The 27,293-nt window shown below is 39.7% G+C and overlaps 1 protein-coding gene across 1 annotated transcript in view; it reads right to left on the bottom strand.

Annotated features, from left to right (window-relative positions):
* spon1a (spondin 1a) overlaps positions 1-27,293 on the bottom strand; it is a 56,949-nt gene that overhangs the window by 8,121 nt on the left and 21,535 nt on the right. Inside the window, exons 7-8 of the mRNA XM_084540957.1 lie at positions 9,231-9,295; positions 2,377-2,578 (exon numbers count right to left, since the gene is read on the bottom strand). Of these exons, the coding sequence (XP_084397083.1) occupies positions 2,377-2,578; positions 9,231-9,295 (267 nt within the window). The remainder of the gene's footprint in view (positions 1-2,376; positions 2,579-9,230; positions 9,296-27,293) is intronic.

Genomic DNA, 27,293 nt, shown 5'->3' with positions numbered 1-27,293 from the left:
AATAACACACTGTCAGGATTTCTTTGAAAAATACATTTGCACAAGCACAATGAGCCCAAAGTCACTCAAAGTTACCCAACGCAAGAGTCAAACAAAGGACAAGTTTCAAAGTCGGAGAGCAGCTGTGGAGGAGCACAGTAGTTTATATGGGAGATGCTCTTATTAGTCAACAGTAAAGGTCTGCCAGCATGGGGCTGATAGAAGTACTACTGCCAGAGGCAGTCTGGAGGCAGAAGACCAGCTCATCCTTCACCCCCCCACTGAGGCCACCCAGGAAAAAACAGACAAAGAGCAGTAGACTTTGTGTTTGTGAGAGAAAGGGAAATAGGAAGAAGGGTAATGAGTAGCCACTAATTAAAAGATACAGTGAAAGTAATGGCACAAAGGATGAATCTCATTAATCTACTACAGGGTTGTGCCTTTAACAACTTCATCACACCCCACTTCAGAGTGGCCACAGTTTCACTAACCTCTGCTGCACAGTGTATTTTTCCTCTGTTTTCTGCTACAAAGATAGCACAGTTTGATAGATAGGGAAGATATGGCCGTATTTATTTTGTTGGCACTTAATATCCTTGGGATTTTAGCAGAATAGACCTCATGGGAGTCTCTTCATTTTGTTGAATTTCACATGGTTGTATTCTGGAATTCTTCTATGCAGATTGTTAAGTCAAAGCAAGGATGTTTTATTTATAATTACTAGGCTCATTTCAGAGGTGATCCTATGAGTATATTGGCGTATAGGATCAAAAGTTTCCACACTAGACTTAGTCACGGACAACAGAGCTGGACACACTGCTCTGCTAGCTTAGTTAGCTAATGTTAACTACCAATGAAAGAGCAAACGAAATAATGTGATGCAGTAGTAACTGGTTATAATTAGACTAGCAGCATTCAGTTAGCTATTTAGTATTACTATTAATTGTCATTATCTAATTTACTTACCACTGTCTTGCTTTCTTTTCTCCTTTTCCTTGGTCATACCTAACAACTTTAAAGAGTCATGAACATGACATGTAGCAGAGTCAGGTCGGGTCCCCTTAGGGACATCTCCTACTATCACTGAAAACTAAGCACACTGTTCCTGCTGTAGTTCAACAGTTTCTCCACGTGGGGCCCCCTACTGGCCTTGGGCCCTTAGCCATTCCTTGTCTTGCCTGTTGACAAGCTGCACTTTTATTCGCGGCGGACATGATATGGGATCAAATCATTGGAAACTGGTATCTGAATCTAAAAACATGTGCATCGTGTATGTGTGTTCAGATCTGGTTGAGTAAAGACTCAGGGAATTGAGGCACTCAGGAAGTCACGGTGTGAGGGCCTATATGAGCTGCCTGCCATGGCCACTGCTGTGGCTACAACTGCTGATTGTGTTGATAGCCAAATGGGTTTAACTTTTCTTTCTTTCTTTTTTTCTTTTTTTACTTTGTGTGTGTGTGTGTGAAAGAGAAAGAGAGAGACAGAGACAGAGAGGCAGAAGAGTGAAATTATGTCTGGACAGTTATAATTTCATAAGTGCGCCTGGACAAAAAAGAAAAAAGAAAAAAAGAAAAGTACAGTTCAGTGGGTTCATCTGTGAACTCCCAGGGATCAGCCACAGGTTTCACATGTGTCCGCAGAATTTGGTCAAACATAAAGTCTAATCTGTTATTGCTGAGTGGAGACACTGAGCACGCATCAGACAACGTCTCAGAGTGAGGGCTGGGGGGAGGGACCTTTGTTCAAGGCTGTTAAAGGAGGATTGGATGGGTGATGACACTTGAATTGTTGAAGCCTGGCAGCATGTGAAGAAGTGAGAGAGGGAATGATTGTGAATGTGGGCAGGCAGGCAGATGAAGAGGTCGGTATAATGACAAGGTCAAAGTGTGTGTGTGTGTGTGTGTGTGTGTGTGTGTGTGTGCGGGTGTGTGTGTGTGTGTGCGTGTGTGAAGGAAAGCCTCAGCTGGTGATGAGAGCGAGGAGGAAGGTTATCTAGGGGGTAAAAGGTATAGGGAATAACAATTTGAATTGAGTGTCTATATGTGGAACATGGCTGTTTTCACTGCATTATGATACTAAAGAAGAAGAATTTCCTTTTACCCTAGTTTAATTTCAAAATTATTTAGTTTTTACATTTTAAAATCCACAAAATATTTTATGACTGACAAGTAATGTGTAAAATGTGAATTTTAATAAATAAAACCTATTGTCCTCTAACTCTACTTTAGTTTTCTCAATAGCATGATAAACACTGTAAAAAAGTATTCCTAAACACACGGTGGAGGAGACAAATGAAACGGTCCTAAATTTTGTGTTTCCGTGTGAATGTCTGGGCCAATATATGGGTGACACAATGCTTTATTTTTGTAATTTACACCAGAATGCGATTGTACTGACCTCGTATGACACTCCACTATCAGTACCTGCATCCCATGGAATCAGGTCTTGGTACACCTTCTGGGCCCAACCACACTCCTTGGTACACAGGTCCTCTGCAGACAGACCCACATTCCAGTCTGGACTGGGCCCCAACATGGTCAGGAAGGACATGAGGTGACGGGACCGGTCCACTGAGAATTCAGCTGAGGGGGCGGCCCGTCTGAGGAAGAGAGTTAACATGAGCGCTGACTGAATTAAAGCACTTAGTAAGTCTTGGGTAAGGGAGAGAGGGACTGGCGTTAGGATACTAAAAAAGAGCATGCAAAATGAACAAGTGTCCCATTCAGAGCCTAAATAAATGGCCAGTCTCAAATTCCATCAGAGTAAACACAGGGGATTTCCTGATAAAACATTTTTTGGATGCAATCCCAAGGTGTTTTAATATTGGGCTGACACCCAATCCAATCCAATACTTACTGCTTGCTGTGCACATTCAAGCTACAACTCAATAATAAGATAAGGTAAAACTCACTCCAACCTGAATGGAATCTTTTCAAATCTTAGTATTCAGCAGCATTTTTATTTTTATTTTTTTGCTAATAAATTTAGCACAACTTACTATTACTTAATACTGCAGGTCCTTCATCAAAACTGTTAACTCCATAAGCTTTTAGTTACTGGCATCAAATCAACGATGGAGGAGGAGAATGAAAGTACTGAAATAGCTGAAACACATCCATTAGTGCCAGAGTTCAATTCAAGCGTTTCTAGGTGTCAGAACTCCCTAGAGTCGGCTTACAACACCTTATCGTTTATCATCCTTATCATCCCTGTCAGGATTCAACAGATTCATGGGGCTTAGACCTCCTAAGCCTACTGTATGTCAATGACTCGCGGGAGCTACAGCTTCGCATTTCAAGTTTTCATACTTTTAGCGTGATCAATGAATTTGAAAATCAGAAAGCAAACTGGGGAACTTTGACTCTTCTTTAGAGGGAGGGGAAGGGAAGACGCATACAAGGCTTACAAATCGAGTTAACCAACATATTGTTGACTCACATTGCCATACCACATCTGTCTCTACACCACACGCGCACAAGCACACACACTGACCATCTCGACCAGTGATTGACAGCTAAACTAATTACAAGAATTTTCCCAGCCAATACAAGATTAATTAGGAGAGGGAAGCTTCTTGTTGTAACATAGACAATTACCCAGTGATTCCTCTTCACTTGTCATCATGCCCATATAAATCCATTTGACTTCAGCCAACTCAGTCCTGCCCTTGCACACTCTGCTAATGATGGCCTCCGAGGGTGTGAAATGTCCTTATCCCTTGGGAACACACAACTTGACTCAACTCTCCTGGGCCTCTGCTCAGTGAGTACTGCAAGTCGGAGGTTTATCTCAGTCAGCCACCTGGGCTCTAGAGAAAGCCAAAGTGTAATTGACAGAAAAGGAGAGACAGAGCAAGGCTGGTAGCAAATGAGCAAGGGTTTAATCACCCAAGATAACCCCAGTGAAAGGCTTCACTAATTCCAAAATGTTTCTAGTTTATAAATGTGAGCAGGCGTATTTTTTGGAGAGGTGTTGTTATGAATGTTAGTAGGTGTCATGCTGTTGCTACATGGATATTTGGTATTAATGAGTCCTCTCCTTTCCTTGCGTTAGACGGTTCCAAAAATGACTTGTGTGGACTTCTGTTTTATGACGGCACAGAAGACATAAACTACTTGGAGAAGCTCAAAGACACACTGCCTTCAAGCTAAGCAAACATTCACATAGAATAGTTTAAGGCCACCAGATTCTGACTGGTTTAAATACATTATTATCCCTGTCACAAAACATCTACGACAGCCAGTGAAAGAAATGGCCAGAAAGGGGTCCAAAACTACAAAATTAGAAATTAGCTGTAGTATATTGTACTATACTGGAGCTTTCAATCTGTTGTCATTCCTGCACTTTTTTATGGCAGCCAGCAAAGAGTGGTTAGCCAGAGCTGAAGAGGGAGCCGTCTGTGGAAATGGGGACGGAGTAGCCTTCAGAGGAGGAGCCTATAGCAGAGAAATGAGTTTAACAAATGCCACTCAGATTCTTTTTTATCAGCCAAGAAGGATGAAATAGAACCTAGGAAGCATCCAAGAAATTATTTTGATGCTTCTTCTTTTGATGCAACTGGTGTGGCTCTCCAATAATGATTATTATTATTATTTGTGTGCAGATTTACGTGGCTGCACAGCAGATAATAGAACAGAAACTATCCCGGAAGTGTGTCAAGGCTTGACACGCCAATATTCTAGTCTTTTAACACATAAACCATTGCTATACAATCGTAAAGGCCAAAATGTAGAAGGCAGCTCATTAACAGCTACATTCTTGTCTTCAAAACCTCCCAAAGTGACACAACTAGCTTCTCCTTTAGCTGCTAATCAAATATATCCCCCTTAACACCAAAGCAGTCCTCTGGTTGTTAGGAAGACGCCTGACAAGAGAGTGGGAGTGGGGAGACAACAACAAGCCAGAGTGTCACGGAGGTACTGAAGTTGTCAGGCAACCATTTTAATCCAGTATAAAAGGGGGAAAGTGGCAGAGAGAGGGGGTGGACTAATGAAAAGAAGTTTAGTGAGGAACTTGTGTCATGTGGGAGGATACAGTGTAACAAAGAGAGTCAGACGTAGATTTATTTTTTATTTTATTTTTTTCATCAGAGTCCGGGCTTCCAAATAATCTATTACTTTTAGGTCTAAGAGAAAATATAACAGGATAACTGGTGTGGAGATGTTCACATAATTCAACTGAAGTCAAAGTTGTGACTTGGGAACATTTGCTTAAAATATAGCATTGGGCAGACATGCAAAGTATCTGCAAGTAGTGACAGAATACAGCCAGATCCCATTCTGAAGCAGCTGCGCTGGCATTATCTGTATGTACCTTCTACCTGAATGTCTGCCAACTGACAGACTCAAGCTTTTTCTGTGTTTTTCAGTCAGCAACAGAACTAACTATTTAAATTACATGTTTCATCAAAACCAGGTCCAGTTGTGCTACTTTAATTCTCCCACCCCTTCTGTGTTTATCGGATGGAAAAATAAATCAATCTCTGCCTAATCTCCAGTGGTACGGACCTATCGAGAGAGGCCATATAACACTTCATTGTGGTATTCATTATCACAGTTTCACATTTGGTATGTTTATTAAAGCGACTGCGGGACATCAGTATAAAAGCTTTACTAAGTGCTGGAAAAGTGACAGGTGTTTCTGTGTGGTATCGTGGAATTGCATATAAATACAAGTTAAGTCTGGCACATTTCATGGTCACGCTTTAAGCTTTTCATGTCATTTTAAATAACCATGGGTTTAGGGCTAAGGACAGGAGTAGGCGGTTGTCCATCAAGATTACACAGAGTGAAATAACACACCAAAACCACAGAAAGCGTACTGACATTATCTGGGTGATGGGCTATTACAAGACACCAGGCAGGGCTGAAGTGAAGAATTTCAAGAGTTTCATCTTCGATCGTAGCGGTTCCCACAGATGTTACCATCATCATTTTGCAATATTTTCAGATAGATGGGAACAATAACTGCCTCAGACACCTGGGTGGCCCGGAGGCTGTGACAGATTATGACATTTGCTTTTTGACTCACCAACAGTATTTTAGGATCAGTGACACAAACTGTCTCATGTATATGGGTTGACAGAGAGCAGATGGGAAACTTTTAAATTTTTTAAGAAACTGCTCACGTATATTGACAACAGAATGCTACCAAGTCAACACATGAGACCTAAACACAGTATGGGACATGCTTGCTTAACAGAAGAATGGTGATTTCCTTGTCAATATGTGTGTTGTACCAAAGTGGTTGCAGTGAATATTGCCAGTTTGGTCAGCCATAGAAATAGCTGTTATTATGTATCATTGTTTATTGCAGCATTATGTTCTTGTAGTATTATGTTCTCATTATGTAATTACATAAACACTGAATTCTACTCTCTTGTGCTCTATTTGCCAAATTCCAATTAACATTGATAAATTTCCGCGGTCTGCTTTATGCACTATTTTTCTGGAAACTATTTTCCCTGCCACCCGTTTGACTAGGAGCAGTTTGGGGGTTAGGTCCTTGGCAAAGTTTAGGTGAACCTACAACTTTACGGCTACAAAGCTGCTACAAAGCTACCACAAAGCTGCTTCTCTAACCACTATGCAGTCATCTTACTCTTTATCGTCAATATGAACGAGTGCACAGTTTAAGTGAAGGCGTGCGATTTTATAGAATACACGAGTAGTGTATGTTATGAAATAATGTTTATTTTGCAAACTTCTATAAACAGAAAAAAGGCACGGTAACTGTGGCATGTTTTTGACAGTTTGGGCACCCAACTAAGTGAGTTCATAATAATTTCTCATTGACAGTCACCACAGCTTGAAAACATTTTTTGTAGCAAGCTAAAACTCTTTCTATTCTTGGTTTGGGAATTTTCGCCCACTCTTCCTTGCAGATCACTTCAAATTCTGAGATATTTTTATTTTTTTTGTCTGGCACACAGAGCGTGGTTAAGGTCTAACCCCAGATTTTCAGAAACCATCACATCAGGGGATTGAGAGGGCCGTTCCAAATGCTCCGGCATTTCTTTGTGATGCTCACTGTAGTTTCAATCACACAGAAGCCAGTCTCTTCTCAGTTTTTGGCCCTGCTGGCTGATTGCATGACATTTGCATCCAGATTTGATATTTAGTGGATTCAGTTCTTGTCTGTATCTGTACATCTTTGTATCAGTTCGTAAAAAAAATATATTTCTGCTCGTTTCTCTACAAGCATAACTTTGGAGAATGGAGCCAAAGCAAGCACCAACCACGGGGGCTGAAAAAAGTCAGCACTGATGTGCCAATAACTGCATTTCCTCAAATGGAAACTTGAGGCTGGCTAAGGCTCTGATGAGTGTTAATGAAGTTTACATCTGCAACAGTTTTAAAATATAAAGTAATATTGCCTGAATACACTGATGATCAGGCATAACATTATGACCACCTTCCTAATATTGTGTATGTCTCCCTTGTGCCTCCAAAACAGTTGTGAGTCATCAGAGAATGGGCATGGGCCTTCTGAGGGTGTCCTGTGGTGTCTGTGTGGTGGCAACAGAATGTTGTTAGTGGGGGCCTTTGGATCCTGTGAGTTGAGGGGAGGGGCCTCTGTGGATCATCCCACAGATACTTGATCAGTTTAGGATCTGGTGAATTTGGAGGCCAGGTCAACACCTTGTTTTTCATGTTTTTTTGAGTTGTTCCTAAACCATTTGTGTGTGTGTGTGTCTGTGTCAGGCTGCATCCTGCTGGGGATGGCTGTTGCCATCAAGGAGTGTCTTTGTTATGGGGTGGGGGTACCAGGTCTGGTCTAGGTGGTTGGTACACGCCTAAGTAACATCCACATAAATGCCAGGTCCTAAGGTTCCCCAGCAGAACATTGTATTGTCACAAGATGTTCAATGTTATGTACTTCTCTTGTCAGTGGCTTTAATGTCTTGGCTGATCGTGAATCTTCAGAAAGGCAAACTTTTAATACGTTAATATCAGTGTTTCACTATAGACACTAAATACAGTGCATATGGTGCTTGCACATGATAGTAAGTTGCAGTTCTAATGCTTCTGTTATGTCAAATAAATAAAATTAATATATGACACCTGAGGATACAGTATATACATGCACCTGAGGAATCACAAACATGGAAACGCAACAATCATGTTTTATCACACACTAAAACACACATCACATTATGGAACTTGCTGACATTAATATGCATATATGCATTTTTCATGAGGCATATATGTAAAGCTAATTAACTCTCTCACACTGTACACATAACACAGCATTTTTCACTGGTTTAGTAAAATGTATATTTACTGTAACTTTCTTTCGATTACTTCGATGCAGGTAATTCCATGTAGTTGTTAATACAAAACGTCTTTTTATGGATGTAATTGATCTGACACACTCTTGCGTGTGCTGTACACAATCACTGTGTGAAACAATTAATTGGTTGCACATACAGCAAAGAGTGAGCTAATTAGCCCTGGTGGATATCACTGCTTCTATTCCTGGCTGTGTTCTTCCCTTTGGAGACTAATCGCATGGCCCTTGCTGAGGCCCTACAAAAACACAGCACAGCTTTTACCACCGACGTTCTTCCCTACAAGCTGAGCCAAGGAGGTTCTTGTTTTTCTCATGAATAAGAAATTAAATGAAGTTAGGAGTAAATAAATGTGCACACTTGTAAGATGGTGTATGTGGCAGTTTTAGGGCTTCGCTGAGTTGGTTTTCACAAATCAGCAAGCTCTAAGTCCAACATTAGAGCGCTAACTTCAGCCTTAAACAGCTTCAAACTGTGGATCCTTTCACAGAAAGTCCATAAACTGACCACAAACTGACTGCAGGATTGAGACAAACACTAGAAATTTCCTAACTTCCAAAAATCGCATACCATTGTAACCCCAAATTCTAGCTATTTACGTCAGCTTCCTCCCACTGTCCAAAGACATGCTGGTTAGGTTAATTGGTGATTCTAAATTGGCTGTAGATGTGCATGTGAGTGTGAATGTGTGCCAATCGGTGTATTAGCCCTGTGACAGACTGAAGACCTGTCCAGAGTGTACCCCGCATCTCACTCAATTTCACTCCTAGCAATTTCATGGGGACTTTAAAGTTATATACACAACCAGTACTGACATGTCTGACTGTTTATTCTATAATGTCACAATAGTATAGGAAGACCCTATATATACAGTATATATATGTATATATATATATATATATCCAGTATATTCATTATCAGAGGTGTGGTAGGCATTATAATACTTATATATATTACTTACACATTTAGTGGCTGCCAGGCTGGCCACTGTGCCTTCATTTTGATGACTGTCAGGACCTCATCACCCTACAGAAAAGAGACGGATAAAAAGGCATTTAAATTCTGTGTCAGCCCACTGTGATGTTAAATCAGCTAAAAGCACAACTTTGTACATAGAAAAGATATAAAAAATATGCACATACAATCCTTTTTTTTGTAATTAATTTTGACTGGTTTCAGCTGTTTATATGTAACAGTCTCTTTTCCTCTTGCCGACTATACAGTTTCTAGTCTTGCACACTTTTTGACCAGTGCTGTGAAAGATCAGACTGCAAAAAAAATAAGGTTTCCCTAAACCAAAACCTATATGTACTGTATATAGGTATGCATAAGTATGTACATGCATGTTTAGACTTGAGAGACCTGGATGAATGAGAATCTGTGACGGTAAAATTTATTACCACCAGTGCAAGTATGATCCAAGTTTTATTCTCACAATCAAAAGCTCGTTGCCTCCCCCAGAAGCCTTTAGAAGACACTGTTACAAATGCTCTGATCAGACAATGTGAAACAGATGAAAAGTGATTACTTGAGACCCAAAGGATTACTTCTGATTAAATAATGTATGTAAATGTGTGCAGAAATTTCTTACATGTTGCAACGATGGGAGTAATGCTGATTCGTGTGGCACTATATGTTCAGAAAATAATTTTTGTTCCATCAACCAAAATGCCAGCATCCCCGTCTTTTTCTTTGTGCTTCTGAATTCCATTGCGACAAATCTGACAGGCTGATAATAAGCAGAGCCGGCTAATCCTATTGCAGTCTCAAGGATTTTACTGATCGGCTGTGTCCGTGCTAAGGGTTCACATATTATATACTCATGTTTCCACAGTCTGACACAGTATTGTATGTAGGAAGATTTACAGTAAACGCTTTAGTCAGTTCAAAATCATATCCAGTGAGACACTTGCAAACTCAAATTGAATAGCAGTTGACAAGTGCGAAAAATGTAAAAAGTCAAGGTGCCACTTTTGGTTCAGGTTCTCAGGTGAATTCATGCAGTGAAAGAATTCACAAGGACGACATCTTTGGTGATACACCAGTGTTGTTTGAGCTGTGGCAGTATCGTCTTAAGTTGATAGAGGTGAATATGCATAGAGAAAAAAAAAATGTTGTCTCGCTTATTTTGTTTTCATCAAGCCATCGCCATCTGATATGCGATCGAGGACAGGTTTTTCCTCTGGCAGAAGATGAAAAGAAAGGAGTCTGAAAATACCAGGCTCGTTTTGAACAGAGAAAGCAAATAAATAAGACCTTTAGTGAAACTGATATCTCACAACCAAGACCAAGACGGTGACAAGGATCTCTATTGAACGGGCCAAAAAAGACCTTTGCCCACAATTTGGTCTTTTAGCAGCCTTCTGCAGAACAAATTGAACTGTCACTGTGACTCATAACTGCTGGAAAGGGCATATTTCATGTCCTGAACCTGCAACCCGAGGAACATCATAACAGTTTTGTCAGTGTATCTTTCAACAGTCTATTGCTATCTGTCCTAAAATAACTATGCTTAAACGGTCATATATATGTGCTGCAAAAAAATATATACTGTAAAAAAAAAAAAATTCATGAATTCATGTGTGACTAATGCACATACGTTCTGGGATTTGTCACAACCCGTAGTTTGTGAAATCAGAAAAAAATGGCAAGCAGAGAAAGCAGAGAAAGACAAAGAAAAGGGTCCTCCAAATGGCGAGCTCAGCTCCAAAGCCCCACCAGACGGCTCTGCTGACAGAAACAAAGCCACCTACGTTTACTGTTGAAGTGAACCAAGCCACCACTGGAGCATGTTGAGTCCTAAACACCACCCGCTAGCACATGACTGACAGAGCCCCCCTCCTCATCGCCACAGGCAGACCACGGCGGACAACACAGACGCAGCATGTCCTCTGACCATTTCTCATTGTCGCGGATTGTTGCAATAATGATAAAATACATGTAGGAATATTTGTCCATGCCCATGAACCTTTTAGAATCAAAATGTTCAAAAGTGTGATTAATTGCGCATTAACTACGGACAAACATATGTTAATTGCAATTAAATATTTTCGACTGACAGCCCTTGAAAATACCAATCACCAGTGTTTCGGTGCATACTGTTAAGCCATCCAAATAACAGGGCATATCCTGGCCAAGACGCAAGAATGGAGTTGGATTAGTCTACAGTCAGACACTTTACATTTTTAGAACCACTACAGATTTATTAAGATATTTTTTCATGACAAACAGAACTTGTTACATTGCTTGTCTGTAGGCTACAACAGGGTATACCACCACTGTTGAACACCTCATGGAATCAAAGCCCACTCAGTCAGTCTTCCGGTACCAAAACCTTGCTGCCTGCCTACAAATTCTGCTCATTCACAAGCCAATATTTGTTTATCAAGACTATGAAAATTCAAGAGGATACAAGAGGATATATTGTTGTAAACAAATTTGACTGAATCTCGTGGAAGACTAAGATGCTGTTACTCTTCTGTCCATCACTGCATAAAACTGCCCAAATGATTTAAATGGCCTTGCAGGTCTTTGCTGGAGCTTAATCATTTCCCAACAGAGGGGTTCCGGACCAACTTTCCACAACAAAACAAAAACATGTGTGCAGGGAAGTTCGTCTGGCTTCCAAGTAAGCACCTAGAAATGTAGAAACCTTGATGATGTATCTGTGTATGATCTATATGGCGCCAACTTTTTTTTTTTTTTTGCTCACTTGCTCATCTGAATGGTGAATGTCAGTCTCTGCAGCCTTGCGTCCGTAGGTGCCTGAAGAAAGTCTTTGTAGCAACAATACAGAGAATTACTTGCTAATTACCAGAAACCATCACTTAGTAACTCCCTAGACACTTTGATGGAAAGTGTCATGATCAATTACATGAGTCAGCAAGCTATGCAGTAGCCCCAGGCACATCTTTCCCCGAACCCAGAACTATTTTAATTTGCATTAAATTTCCTTCTAGTTGTTTTACACCTATGATGCTTGAGTTGAGCACCCCTGAGTTTTCATCTTAGTCACAGAGAAAGTCAAGAACATTATACAAGCAAATAGCCTCCTTCAAAATCAAAAGCACAACTTGCAAGCCCCAACTAGAATATTAATGTGCCAAGTCAGGGACCCTTAAACCCTTTTGGACTGATTTTGACATTGGTATGAATTGCTCTTAGTATGATACAAATCTTCTGATATTCTTCCATTCTTGTTCTATTGAAAAAAAAAAAAGACATCTAGAAAACAAAACCAATGCATGAGCCTAAAGTCTAAGCGTTACTACGATGCAGTTTGACTTACATGGAGGTTTAAGTTGGTGCTATTCTTTCTTCTCGCACATGTAAGCAACTGTAAAGCTCACTTTTTTGGACTTCAGAGAGTGAGCAGTACTCTTTCGTTTTGCTCATTTATTGGAGAGAAATATTTTTTATATATATTAGGTGCCATAAAATAAATAAATAAATGAAACTCACTTTTACTGCTTCACACAACTTTGCTGTTAGGCTTAATGACTGGTACCACAGAGATGTATTGGCTTAATGACAAATCGGGCAACAGATCATTACCTTGGTGCAAAATCCCCAGACTTTGAATTAATTTCTCAGTTACCAAGTACAACGGTGATCGCATGTGGATTTTTATTATTTACTTATTTATTTATTGTCCATCTTGCTTTCTCCTGTTCAACCATCCATGGCATCTATTATGAGAACATATGCTGCGATAAAAGCAAGACTAGAAGCACAATTTCATTTCAGCTTCATAGAGGCTAAAGGCTGTTTTTAGTTGTCATCTTGTTTTATGGTAATTTCAGTTTTATCATTTGATTTTATGAGTCTGTTCTATGTTGCTTTTCTATTATTTGAACTTTGAGGTTTTTGCATATAAGGCCATCGTACTTTTGAGTTTTTAGAATGGTAGCTGAAGGATCTACTGGTTAGTTGTTAATTGGTCAACTTATACCGCTAATTAAAGTCATCCCTGGCAGAATTACTTCGAAATCCACTCCCTGCTTCTCCTCATATATGCCAAATGTAGCTATAGAGGGATAGAATTTCCAAGGCTACATGTAAGTGGACCTTCTCCTGCTCAAATTGGTTATATATTTCCCGCTAATGACGGGGATATCTAAAGCTGAACCCCCTTAGCAATGTAACCGGTCTCTTCCTTCCCCTGCAAATACATATAGTAGTTAGGCTTTCAAAGAATCTGTCATTTTCTTCTGCTAATTTAATATTGAGCAAAAGCAAACTCTCACATTCTGAAGGATTGCAGCAAGGGGAAGCTTCTCAGGAACTCGTAAGAATGGACTCAGTGTATAAGCTTTAGTACGGAAAGCCATCAGCTATAAATTAATCCATATACTGTTCACCTGACCTACTTTTTAGCATGTTGAATTTGGTGGTGGAACCAAAGTGGCTCTTTGCAGTAAACATTTGGGAAACTTGGTATTTGCATGGTATGTCAGGCAACCATATCAGTTGCTTCCATTGGGTGTTGCCTGTATGGTGTTTTTTCACCTATTATCACTGAATGTCATTGACCAATGGTCTCTTGTCACCACATCACTGCTAGTTGCTTCCTGTGTTTATGGCCCCAAACACTTTCCCTAAAAATATTCAAAAGAATGAAAATTGTTTTTAAACCAAATTTCCTATCACATGGCCAAGAACTACAAGCTTATAATTCATAACCCAGTAGTTATAGAGTAAAATGCAAGCAATAGTATTGCATATCACCGATGAATGTTGTATCATGCCGTTTAGTGGTCTCCAGCAAATACATTGCAAATAAATTCATCAGTCAACAATGTTTTCTAAAACTGGTTAATGTTTGTCCTGTTTTTGACTGAGACTTAAAACTTTAACAGATACCGAATACCTGAAAAGCTCAGAGGTGTTTCATATATATCCAGCTTCAATTTGTTTGCATTTTGAGCTATAGCAAAAGATCCACTGCCTCACAACCAACACTTTGTGTATGGGCACACCTCTGTTTTTTTACTTGAACGTTCATTTCCCCTCGCTTGAAAATGAAAATTGTTTGGCCCTCCTTCATGAATGCCATTCCAATGTTCTTATTTCTGCTCTGTGGAGCAAGAATCAAGCAGAGTCTCTCAGGAGACTTGAATACATGGGAGCTGCCTTTGTGTATTTGCACACCCTGTTATTGGAAATCAGGTACTGTTAGGAGGCCGAAACTGATCTGAGTGTTCAGAAAACACACGACAAAACTGCAATTTTTACTAGAGTGGTTACAAAAATCACAGAAGCAACTGCAGGAATTATTTGATCTTGAATATTTCTTTAGTTAATGATACCTACATGTGAATATATTTAACCAGATAGTGAATCAGGAAACAAATATACAGTAGGCTCCCAAGTCTTAGATTTTATCTATCAGCAATAAACATATGTAAGTGCTTGCCATAATTTCTCCTTAGCCACATGTAAATCTGACATTTTTTGTACATTAACTGAGTTTTTTTTTTGTTTTGTTTTTTTCAAATATTAAGCTCATTAAATTATTTCTATAAAGCCTTATCATTCAGTGGGAGGGACTGAGATGCAAGTAAAAAGACGCAAGTGAGGAAAACATTGATGCGATTTAAGAATTTAGGACGTACCCTGTGGGTCCTTTTCTTGTAGGCCATGTTGAATCTAATGACCACAATACGTTCACATTTGCAACTCCGAAATTGCTAAATGGCATGGTGTTTCTGTTACACCTGGCAAGGACCTAGCCCAAGGGCAGATGCTATGAAGCAGCAGCCAGATATTATCACAGTTTATGGTGGCAGATTGTGGTCAACTGACTAAAGATGCAATCATGCCCTTCTGTGTGACCAAGAGTAATGTCTCTGGGCGTCGATTCTCCTTTGTGTATTGATAAAAAATAAAAATAAAAAAAGTATAACATATAACTATCATGATTCCAGCAATACAAACAATGCAATAATGTTGAAAGACTACTTCATAATTAGACTTCCTCTTTAATTTTTGATCTTGCTCCTCTTCAAGAACAACACCATGTCCTGGAAGTGAGCCCATTGTCTGGGTCCTCTGAACCCGCAAGGCCAAGTATTTCCTACTGTGGTGGAATTGACCTGTCGCACTCTCTCACACTGAGGAGATCAGCCATGAAATTGGCTCACAGCGAGTTCAGGGTATAGTCTTTAAATATTGCCTCAGTGAGGTACCAGAGTGGTACGTGGTTCTCCCATTGGCCCAGAAGACTTTAGCGACCCTCACGTCTTTTCCTTTCCCTACATTACCAGGGTATGTGCAGGATGGACATCCCAGTGGGCCTGGGATGGCTATTTGTACATTTAAGACTATATCTTTATTCAACATTATGAATTGAAACATCTCAATTTGGAATCCTTACAGGACATATTTAAGTGCAATATCTTTTTCTCCTTTTGCATGGTCTATCTTTGACTCTCTGATCTGGCTCTTGCAGTATTTTGTGTTGTTTAATTTTACTTATGGGTACCTAGTCTCGTTGGGATGTGATAGTGAAACTGTGGTGAAGTTCCCTTTGACATACTTGTAGTGTCTGTATGCCCATTCACTGATATAGCATAGGATAGTTAGCCCATTGTCAATCTCAATGATCCAGTGTAGACAGGAGAATCTCTGTTCAGTATAAGAATTCAACAATAGAAGTATTTATAATACTGTACTGTATTGATTGATTCTCCGCTTACAACGTGGACGGGACTGGGAAGAACAATGGGAGTGAAATACATACTTTTATGGAGTTAAGAAATATTGATCCTTGAGATACACTTTCATCAATCATCAGGGGACTCGATTTAAAGCCGTGTGCGAAAAAAAAAAAAAAGGTTTGAACCATTTCAGAGAGATATGATTAAAAACAGTTGTAAAGATAAGCAAGAAAACCCACTGGAAGTCTGTTATTTGAAAAAAGATACTGTTGACAGTATATGAGATATTACAGTGACTGCTTGTGAATACGAAGCTGCTTGTTAGTAGTCCCTGAAGGAGACATTAATACGGTCTCTCAGGTGGTCACTGGAGGACAGAAAGCTATATAGCTGAAGAATACATTCTTGTTTGTGCATTCCTATATGTGCGTTATGTGTCTCTCTGCATGTCGATATGTGCTCAGCCTGAGCCTTTTATTGACATCTGGTGTGATTACATGCCTGCTTATGCATTAATGTCAACCAGTCATACAGTCAGTAGTCCAAGTGTGTGTGTGTGTGTGTGTGTGTGTGTGTGAGAGAGAGAGAGAGAGAGAGAGAGAGAGAGAGAGAGAGAGAGAGAGTGAGAAAGAGAGAGAGAAAGAGAAGACTTGAACATTTTAGTTTGCTTTATATGGTTGTTTTGAGTTGCTGGTAGTTGAACTATATTGAAGAATATGGATATTTATGGAGAATGAGCTGTCAATCCAAGACCTTAAAGATATAAAATACGTGTGTATTTCCAAGTTAGAGGTAAAAATGAGAGACATACATTTTGAAAGCTGCCAAATAGCCACATGTCTTTTCCTTATGGCTCTGAAGTTGATTGCGATGTGCAATGGGCGTTTAGATAAGAAAGCAGAGACAGAGACAAGAAAAGACTGGATCATTAAAGAAATGAATACCGTAGGCATCAGTAAATGACAGTTTACTTTCACGCTTTCTTACTTGAAAGTCATTACCAGAGATGATAATTGGTATTGGTGAATGCAGTTTTCCCCCCTCTGGAAAAAAAAATCTCAGGAGTGATAATGAATCACAGCATTAATCCCCTTTTCCTCTTCCTATATACAGTATATGTTAGATGAGCAGTGCCAGTGAAGAGGAGGCAGAGGAGAGAAATATTGAGGAAAAGATCATCATTGATTTTGTGTGTGTTTTTTTTCGATTTACATTCGTCCAAATGAGATTTGCAAAAAATCTACTGTGCATAGCTACATAAAAAGTGCTGTTACACCATTATTTGTCATTAACTGCCGTTTTAACTTGCTCCACAAAATTATTCAACAGGTGAGCCCATTTTTTAAAGCTCGCTCTGCTTCCTCTCCAACATTCATACTAGATATTGGTCCATAGGCAAGCCTTGGAATGTTTTTTTAGTTTTTTAGTGCTTTAACAGTTGGCAGAAATTAGAAAAGCAGACTGAGCATGAATATTAAAGTAACATATGAGGTACAAGACAAAAAAAAAAAATGCAATAAAAGTTCAAAATAAGAACGAGGCCTCATGGAGAATTGTGCCTTGAACCCAGTCATACATTAATCTGACTTATGACCCCTAGAAACCTCAACCATAAAAGTTACAATGAGAATTAAACTGACTACAGAACTGTGGACAAACCAGAGATGAAAATTTTCAGATCTGAATAATATCACAGCAAAGTGAAAGTGTTAATAACTCTTCAGATATAAAATCAATTCAAAAACCATTTCAAACGTGTAAGAGTGCACATCGATGACCAACACGCATTAAATAAAATGGTGGCCAGTCAACTCATCAAATAAAGCAGAGAGGTCTAGCAGAACAGAACACAAATGAAAAGCAGCAGTGTGAGGAGCATGTTTTGTTCATTCTAAAATGTACAAAAAGAGTCCTGACATGTATTAAAACACAGTGGCTTGTCACTTCTAGGGGTGGCTGTCTGCTTTCTGTATTCCCAATTTGATGAGAATGTATGTGTCTAGACAAAGCACAAATCAAAGTCTAAAAAGGTAGAAAGCCAATTCTGTGAATCCAAAAGACTACATATATATATATATATATATATATATATATATACCTGTGCTTTCTTCTCTAAAATGGGAAAATTGGAAACACACACATAAACTGTGAGTGTAAAAAGTCATTATTAGTAGGTAGCTGTCTATCTCGCTTTTAAAATATGATTTGCGCACACAACAAACTGGATTATGTCATGAGAAAACATAACAAAAGCTCAGTGGAGTCATTTCCAGAACAGAGAGCTGCTTGTGTCCATTAGAGAAGACACATCATGCAGTGCGGATGACATACTCTCTCATCTTGGAGGGAAAAGATTCATATTGCATGAATAATTTCCATCTAGTCCTGACAAGCGCAGTGAACCTTCATTTGTGACGCTTGATTTAGCATTTGTAATTCCCTGTTAGGCAAGGAACAGCATTTAAACTGGCATCATTGCAAATAAGAAATGGTTAGGAACAGAGTCACAGTGTTAATATGGTTTAATATTGCCTGCTTGCTCCACTGACATTTGTAATGGTTTAATATGAAGATGGCTGGGAAGGCAGCACTTCAGTATGAGCTTTCACGTTGCACACTTGCCAACAAAAACCTGTTACAGTCAGTCAGCTGTTTTATATCTCCCCTGTATTTGTGCTGAAAGCAACATTTCTATCATAGACGTTAATTTTGTTTGATTGGCATATCCAAATTACTAACACTGCTTTAATGTTCTTTTGCAGTGGTTCCAATCCAACCTGCATGGTAATAAGACACATATTGTAAAACAGACCGATGGTTGAAATCAAGAAACAATTATTGATGTCCGAGTGTCTTTCGACCCATCTGTCCACCCCGTGCTCCTCTCTGCTCTAACACAAAACACTACAAGCTGCACTCATGATGTGAAATGGTATTAACGTCCTGTCTCCTAAACTGCCATTGCTGGAAGTGTTGGAAAATTAGTTAGCCGGGGCTTTCAAGAGAGGTAGTTGAGGAATCTACCCTTATTTTGGCTAAAGAATTAGTCAGACTCTGCACTCATGTCCATTCTCCCAATGGACTGAATGGACTCAGGACCTGCGACTAGTTTCCTAAACGGTACAAACATTCCTCAGGCACTTACGTGATACAGATATTAAAACAAAGTAACCTGACTTCCTAGTTCCTCCTGTCAAAACTGCTATAGCCGTAAGAGGTGTTTCTCACTTGAACATGTTGTAAGCTTCTGACGCAAGTGATGCTGTCATTCTTGTGCGAAGTACACTCACTTCTACACTCAATGCTCGAATGTGCAGCACTGGTTGGAAAGACAAAAGATTCAAATAAAAACTGCAGACGATCTATAATCCACAGTTCAGATCCTGTGAAGGTTAATCTCTATAATTTAGCAGAACAATACAGGTGCTCAATAAACTGTATCACACAGGTTTCGTGGTGAAAGGAAAGCATTGTGGATCCATCTCACCCCTTCCACAGTGAATGCACCATCCAGTGCCACTATTAGCTTTCACCGTGGAAAACTGAAAGAGCTGTCACATCACTTATTCTTACAGCTATCCACCTGTTAAATTGTGAATAACCACTTATAAGTCATTGTTATTCTACGTTTATTGCCTCGCTGTTACGTCGCATGTCTTTCACTTGCACATTAATATATGTGTATATATTAGACCAGGTTACACACGACTGAAAATAGACCTTTTCAATTATACTGATTTGCACATTGTTTAAAATCAGGTTACATACCTGCTATGACTAAATAAAAAACAGCCCAGCATGTTGAAATTATGCAGTGGCTGTGCACCAAAAGCAAGAGCTGAACATTTGTGACTGATACTTTGCGAGTGTTTGTTAGTGGGTGGAACATCTGTGCATTTAAATTTTGAATTAATCAACATACCCTGGTTTGCGTCTTCTTTTCATGAAAGATTTATTTTAAACAGACTCTTTAGGGTTGAGTTTTCATTACATAGACTTTCCATTTCCCTGAGAGTTCCTCCAGAAAACAGATGAGGCAGTGCAGATGACCAGGTTCCCAATGCAAATAAAACCCCATTAGCATCTTTCACGCCAGCACAGGCAGTCAGTCACTGAAGCAAAAGCAGAGGGGAGACTGCTATGAAAATTGCCCATATTATTCACACAGTTTCTGCAAAAAAAAAAATAAAATTATACTAATGGCTACTGCCAGTTCCTGGTGGCTTTTCTAACATGGCGGGGGTGACATCCTCTCTCACTGTAAAAGCGGGAAGATACCAATGAAGCGGTAGAAGCTGGAGCTTTGTTCAGATCCCTGGAATATCAGCCACAGCACATACACGTGTAATCATAATGGAAAATGATCATTAGTGTTAATTATCATGCAAATACTTCTGGTATTATTTTCACTTCATTAATATTACCAGCAAAGCCTATTTCTTGTTTGTGCAGAACTATGCAGACATGCAGTGTAAGCACATTAATGCATAATATTAACAACAACAACAAGGAAAAAAAGAGGAAGAATAATAAGAAGAAACTTGTTGCATCATGTTTGTATTCAGTTGTGATCTGTAAGACTCCACTCAGCTTAAAGATGGCAGAATACTTCATTCTGTATTCAGACTGGTCAAACTATTCCCTGGGACAGCACAATTATGTGAAATTAAGAGCTGTTTTCTGCCTGCAAGCCAAAGCCCCACTTCATTTCCCTGGGTGAGATAGGAGCTCCTCTGATGTTGTAATCAAAGTTATGCTCAGGAATCTCTGATCTGCTCTGTCCCAGCACGTTCTCCAAACTATTAATAGTCATAAAAAAACTGCTTCGAAATCCCAATGGGATGCAAGCTGGCTGTTATCAGCACATAGCGTAAAGGCTTACACAGCCTTCAGGTGTTAATTAAATCTCCACTGACATTCCCATATCCTGCCTTGTAGAATAGGCTGCAGTTCAGATATTGCACAGGTGAAGTCACTTCAGTCACACCAATCTTGCTCAAAACAGGACAGGAGAACATCCCAGAGGCTGGGGGGGAAAAAAACGCGGTAACAAGAGAATCGTCCATGCTAAAGGCAGATGAGTTTGCAAGCGCTGACTACTTCTCCAGAGAGCTGTGAATTGATTTGCTGACCGTGGTTGTCCTCGGTGGCAATCTCTGAGCCTTGCAGCACAGTCTGGAAGGCTATAGTGCTGCCTGGCACACTCATTCATCAAGCAGCCTGAGCCATCATGCAGGCAACTCCAGCAGACCTGGGCCCAGGGCTAGGGGATATTATTAGAGATGAATTGAGGTAACTGCCTTTGATGACCCAGTTCAGTGTGTCTGTCGCTCTCTAAGCTTTTCTTCCGTTTTACTAACTTTCATTCTTACTTTCAGAATTTTTGCACCATAAAGAGGTCAGTGGCCGCTGTGGTAAGTTGTACTGCACTGCAGTAGTGTGTCCGCCACTCCTAGAAAAGCACATTTAAAACCAGATATAATCCATCCATTCCTGCACCACACAGAGAGATACTTTCACATCCTCAGTGAAGCCTTGTATCCCAAACAGCTATGGACCAGAATACGTGATTCAGGCCAAAACTCACAAGAGATATTAACCGTGCATTACCACCAAAGGGGGAAAACAACAACAAACAAAAACACGGTGAAGTCTAAACATTACTTACATACAGCAGACACACAGTATGTACAGCAACTGTCAGAGCTAGGTCTCTATGCACAATAATCATGTGTGCGTCCATCTGTAAGGGAACACATACGGTAGTCTATTTATAAGCAGAATTACAGACTTACATAAACCACGTCAGAAAGCCAAAATAAACACAGTGGATTTCAGCAATCTTAAGAAATTCTAACAGGTATGCAATGTGGAAAAGTAATTGAACAGAGGCCGTGTCAAAGCAAAAACGTAGGAATAAGATATTTTGGGCCAGTCTCACTGCCATTTAACTATTCCGTCTAATAAGAAGCCTGCCAAAGCAGATAACAGATATTTGTGTATGTGTTTCATATCTGTTAGTTCTCCCTACAGGCTGAGAATTAATGAGCTTTTTATTGCATTTGAGGCAAAATAATTCATTAGAAATGAAAGATGCACCGCACAGAAAGTAACAGAATAAGTAATAACCTGGAATCGGAGCAAGCTGTAGCGGTACCAAAACAGCGTCTCTGGATAATGAATCACTACAACTTTTATAAATAGCTGTTTTGGACTAATAACAGCAGTGATAACAGATAAGGGTGTGTATCTCAACACATGGTCTATAGATAAACCTGTACAGTGTGACTTACCACTTCATTTGTTAGAGCTTTCTTTTCTTACTGAATACCACCAGGCACTACATCGGTACCTCGGTTGCAGAAGAGTCTTGCATTTTTCAACGTGGCAATCTCAAAGGTCTTCGTTTAATTGAAAGTCTTTTACCAAATGAGGCAACACTACCATGACTGAACCCATTAATGCAACGATTGTAGTATTTTGTGTCTTTGCACCAATATTTCTTCAACCTGATTGAAATCATTCTGATTCGAAATTTTACGTGAACGTTAAATGATACGACATTGTATATACTGTACATTGGCAGATACAGTAGTCAAATCTGCCAGTAATATAACAAAAGAAGAAGAACAAGGATTTGTTTTTTAACTCCACTGACAGCACAGAAGTTATTCAATAGAAAAATATGTCCGAGGGGTTGCCCACATTGATCACCTGATGTTTACGCCACATGGGTAGATGTTATGTATTTATCCAAGGGGTTTCTCCACCCCCTTTCAGCCCGATTCCCTCCAGTCAGGCCAGTCAGTTCTGACTGAGGTGGTTACACGAGGCATCTTCTGTGACTCGTTCTGATGGCACATGATTAGACACTGCTTCATACTGATTAAAAATATTTTTTCATAGCATCCGGTTCAAATCTGTTGATTGAAACAGATGAATCTTCCCTGGTGTTGGTTTCCCAGTATGTATTGTTTAATCCCTATACCACAGATAATAGATAATCGTAACATGGATTAGACTGTGCTTATATAATCATCATATATCACACTTCAGGTATCATATATAATACTACATTACTAAGGTAAACAGTACCAAATATGGATCTGTATTGCTGTATTCAAGTATCGATTTGTGTGTCAGGAAAGTGTGTATGTATCGTATACGGTGTCCTTAACTGTCAATCAGTATCTGTCTCCTTCATCTGTGTGACCCACGGTTCTGAAGACAGACTTTATGTCCCCAACCTACCAAATGATATGGAGATTGCAGTGAATGGGGGAGCCTCAGAGCCTTGGTCTCATTTACATAGGGACAACATAACAGGTAGAACCATTACTGAAAACAGATTTGTTGATGCCTCCTCATGAATAAAAGATCACACCGATTTGTAACGGTTGATGGTTTATTGCGTTTAGTTGGCCTAGGTCCTATGAAGATCTAAAAATAATAGACGCCTCAGTTCCATGTTCCAAAAGTTCATTCAGGACAATACACCTTTTCAACGTGATAACTATATAGGCTGTGCTGTGACCTCTCATTGTATCACCTTGATTTGCCTCTGCCACGGGGTTTAAGGAAATTATTTCATTATGCAAATTGCAATCAGCCACACCAAATGTTAACCATATTAATGTACGGAAAATTAGACTGGCTCTAGTTTTTTGCTGGCAGATGGCTTGAAAAGGCCATTTACAGTTTAGTGAGCATGTGAGTCAGCATGTGAAAGACATATGGAGCCGGGCATATGTCTTTTTAACTATGTATCCAATTGCTACACAATATGTGTTCATTTGAAACACTTTCTCTTAATTAGTTTTCTCTATCCAATACTCCCAGCACTGAACAACAAAACAATCACAATACAACAACGCAAACAGAGAGTGACACATCAAATAGGAAATATAACATTAAACTAAGAAATAAACTCAACATCACTAAATCTATGAGTAGATAAACAGACGAAACACCACCAGAGAGGTATTAATAGCCTTGTTTAAAAACTGATAAAAAGGAGGACCCTTGGAGACTACAGATGCAGTGCTGTGAAAACATTCCAATGTTTAGCATAAATTTTAATTTTAATTTCCCTAAACCGTGTCATCTTACACTCACAGGAACACAGAAATATTCACAGAAAAGTTACGGCACATCCAAATTAGAAGAACAAGACAAATGTCTCATCTTTGAATGTCATGATGCACTAACAAGAGGCACCAGAGGCGCATCCAGTCCTCTCTCCTTTGCATGCTACTCTGCTTAGTGTCTTCTCACATTCAGTTCTCTGGACACTGGGATTTATCAAATTGGCCTCTGGTCAAGATGCCTGAGATTCCAGAATAATCTAGTTTTTATCCCTGTGATTGTGAATGTAGCCCCTTCACCAGTTAAGTCAGCATTAGACACACACACACACACAACACACATAAATGAATCTGTGTCAAATCATACACAGTAACCAGAAGCACATCACATGAAAGTACATGCATGTGCACACTCAACTACATACACAAAGTACATACCATCTGGATACAACACACTTGGATGAAAAGTGTGTGTGTGTGTGTGTGTCTTAATCTACCCCACTGCATCCCAAAATGTGCTTTCCTCCCTCTGTACTGTTCGATTTCGACAATCATAATAACAGTCCTGGGAGCCAAGGCAGGCATTAAGGGTTTTGAGAGCTTTGTTTTTCCAAACAGGAATATCTCAGTTGGGCTCATAAAGCTGACTTGACAGACCAAGAGGCAGTTGCCAGCTGAAATTAAAGAATGATTCCTTCCTCAACTAGAGTGTTTTCTTAAAAAAAAAGAAAAAAAAAGAAAAAGAAATAGACAGCTAAGAAGATACCCAGAAAACAAAACGTTCAGCTAACACAATAGTAGTGTAGCCATGTAGAAGTGGCCAAGGGGGTTTGGTGGTGTAGAGCTAGGAATTTCTGCATGCTCTTACACCCACTGGGCTTTGGCATGGTTCACCGTGGCTTGGCAAGTTTGGATGAAGCTCTGGGGTCAAGACTTCACCCTCTGGGAGGGCCCTTTAGAGCTAATTGTTATCCCAGCGTGGCAAACCTGACAACATGCAGCATAAGGCACACAGCAATTTACAGAAAAATTAGACAGGACATCATAAACGGTGTTCTGAGTGAGAAGAAAGGGAGGATATTAACTGTGAGAGAAAGAAAAGAAGCCTCCAGTTAATGTGGGAATCATCATGTTAGCATCTAGTGCATCCAGCTGTGTTATATCCAGAGGGTAGGACTTGGTAGCATTCTGAAGAGAGTTACCTCGCAAAATCACCATTGCACTCTGAGAAAAGAGACAGTTTTACTTGGCCCTTAGATGTGTCATTTATCAAACAAATCTCAATTTTTTCTGGAATATCCATGCCAAATGGTAAACAACATACACATTTCAACATGTATTACACCTTTTAATCCATGTTAAAAATTAAATAGCCTCCTCTGGCAAAGATTTAGTGAATGGTTTAAGAGCATTTAATGGGTTAGTTCCCCCTCTCAGTGCTTCATTATGTTATAACATGGCCGAGAAAGGTTTTAGCCCAGAGGCACTCAAGAGTAAAAATCTCAACTGCCGTGAATCCAAACAGCATTTAAACCCCCAGCCCCTACACAACTTGACCCCTTTTAACAAGGCACTTGTCTTTCTGTGTCAATGACTTCATACAATAGATAATACAGCACAATACCTGCTGTATGTGTCTCTTTCTACAGTTATAATCAGGTGAACTGTCATCAAAAGGCAAATGTGTAATATGAGTAATAGTAAAGTACACAGTTCCATTGCTGTATCATGCATGCTTGCACTCAGCAGGCACCACCAAATATTCTCCTAGAAACCAAGGCACAAAATGATTGGGAATGAATTAAAATGTGGGAGTCATGACTGGTTGAAACACCAGTTGTGAATGACATCATGGTGACGAAGAGCTCGAGCTCTCAATGTTTGATGCGAGACTGGATCTTAAAAAGACATTACAAAAGTTAATGATGCAAGAAAATTACTGAGTCTAAGTCATTTAGTCTTTTTAAATCTGCCTCATGTAGGTCTCGGTGCACTCGCTCATTATCGAACTGTCAATCAAAATGTCGACCTGTGTTTACTTAGGTCAGAGTACGCTTTTGTTATGCTTGTTTGAATAATGCTCATGACACGCATTTTATACTGTGCACTCACTGGAATTAATGGAGTGAAATGTGTGTGCCTACCACATGAACAGAAAGGATGCATTGCATTGAGTGCGCCATCAGTTCAACAATGACAAGAAGGAAATCCAGCTTTGAACCTCCTCAAAGCACCCTGGGTCTCATTCCTCAAATATAATCGGTGCACAACACGGATAGTTGACTGGTATGATTAAATAACATAAAACAATGTTATCCTTCTTATGAACCAGCTGATCTCAAATGATAAGAATATAGATAACATAACAAGCAGTTGTTGTCGGTGAGCATCTAAAAAAAATATTAAATATCAATTGTCCGGATACAGTTTCTGAAGGGTCATGACTTCCAAAGTGGCTAATTAAAGTACACCAAAAGACATATGGGGAATAAACTTTTCGAAGCGGTGAAAAGTGATTGTTAAGTAATTCTCTGTGTACAATTGACAACACACATACACACCTGCTCATTCAGTCAGAGTCAAGGACCCAAAGGAACCTGCATATCTATTATTTTCTACCCACGCTCCTAACTGCAGGCCTCCCACTTACAGATGGCAGACCTTTCTGTTCTCACAAAAAAACTGAACTGAACAAAAACATCATTTGAATTCTTGTTAGATGGACAGAAAGAGGAGGTGAAGGAGAAAAGAATTAACCACGAGCTCATATTTTATTCCATCATAATACCTGTTGTTCTGCTCGTAAGCTCTAATGCTGCTTTCTGCTTCCATCAGCCAGGCAATTGGAATGTAAGAACCCAAAGCCTTTACTAACTATTAGAAGAATTCCCTTCAGAAACACTTAACTTCTTCCATTCAGATGATATTTAAAGGCATCTGAGGAGGTATCCGGTGACACAGATGTGTATTTCCTCTCATTAATCTATAATGGCTGGTATTGTCCTTGCTATGCGGCACAGCTGTGGAGGCCACGATAATACAGGATTCCGTACGCGTCTGCACTGTGCAATATTGGAAAAACACCCCATGCTGCGAGAGGAAATAGGAGATTTCATAATCCGTCTGAGGCCCTGGCCCTGGTTGCTGGTCCATGGAGGAAGTCTCATTAAACTTCTCATTAGTGACACACAGAGCTTCTGTAATGACTGAATGCATATACAAATCACATCATGAAAGAAGGGACAACAAAAACAAACCCAGGCTGTATCCTTCTGCTGCCAA

Source organism: Chelon labrosus (assembly GCF_963514085.1).
Source record: "Chelon labrosus genome assembly, chromosome: 3".
NCBI classification, from domain to species: Eukaryota; Metazoa; Chordata; class Actinopteri; order Mugiliformes; family Mugilidae; genus Chelon; species Chelon labrosus.
Note: the sequence above shows the minus strand (reverse complement) of the source record. Positions and strands in the feature narration are given on the sequence as shown.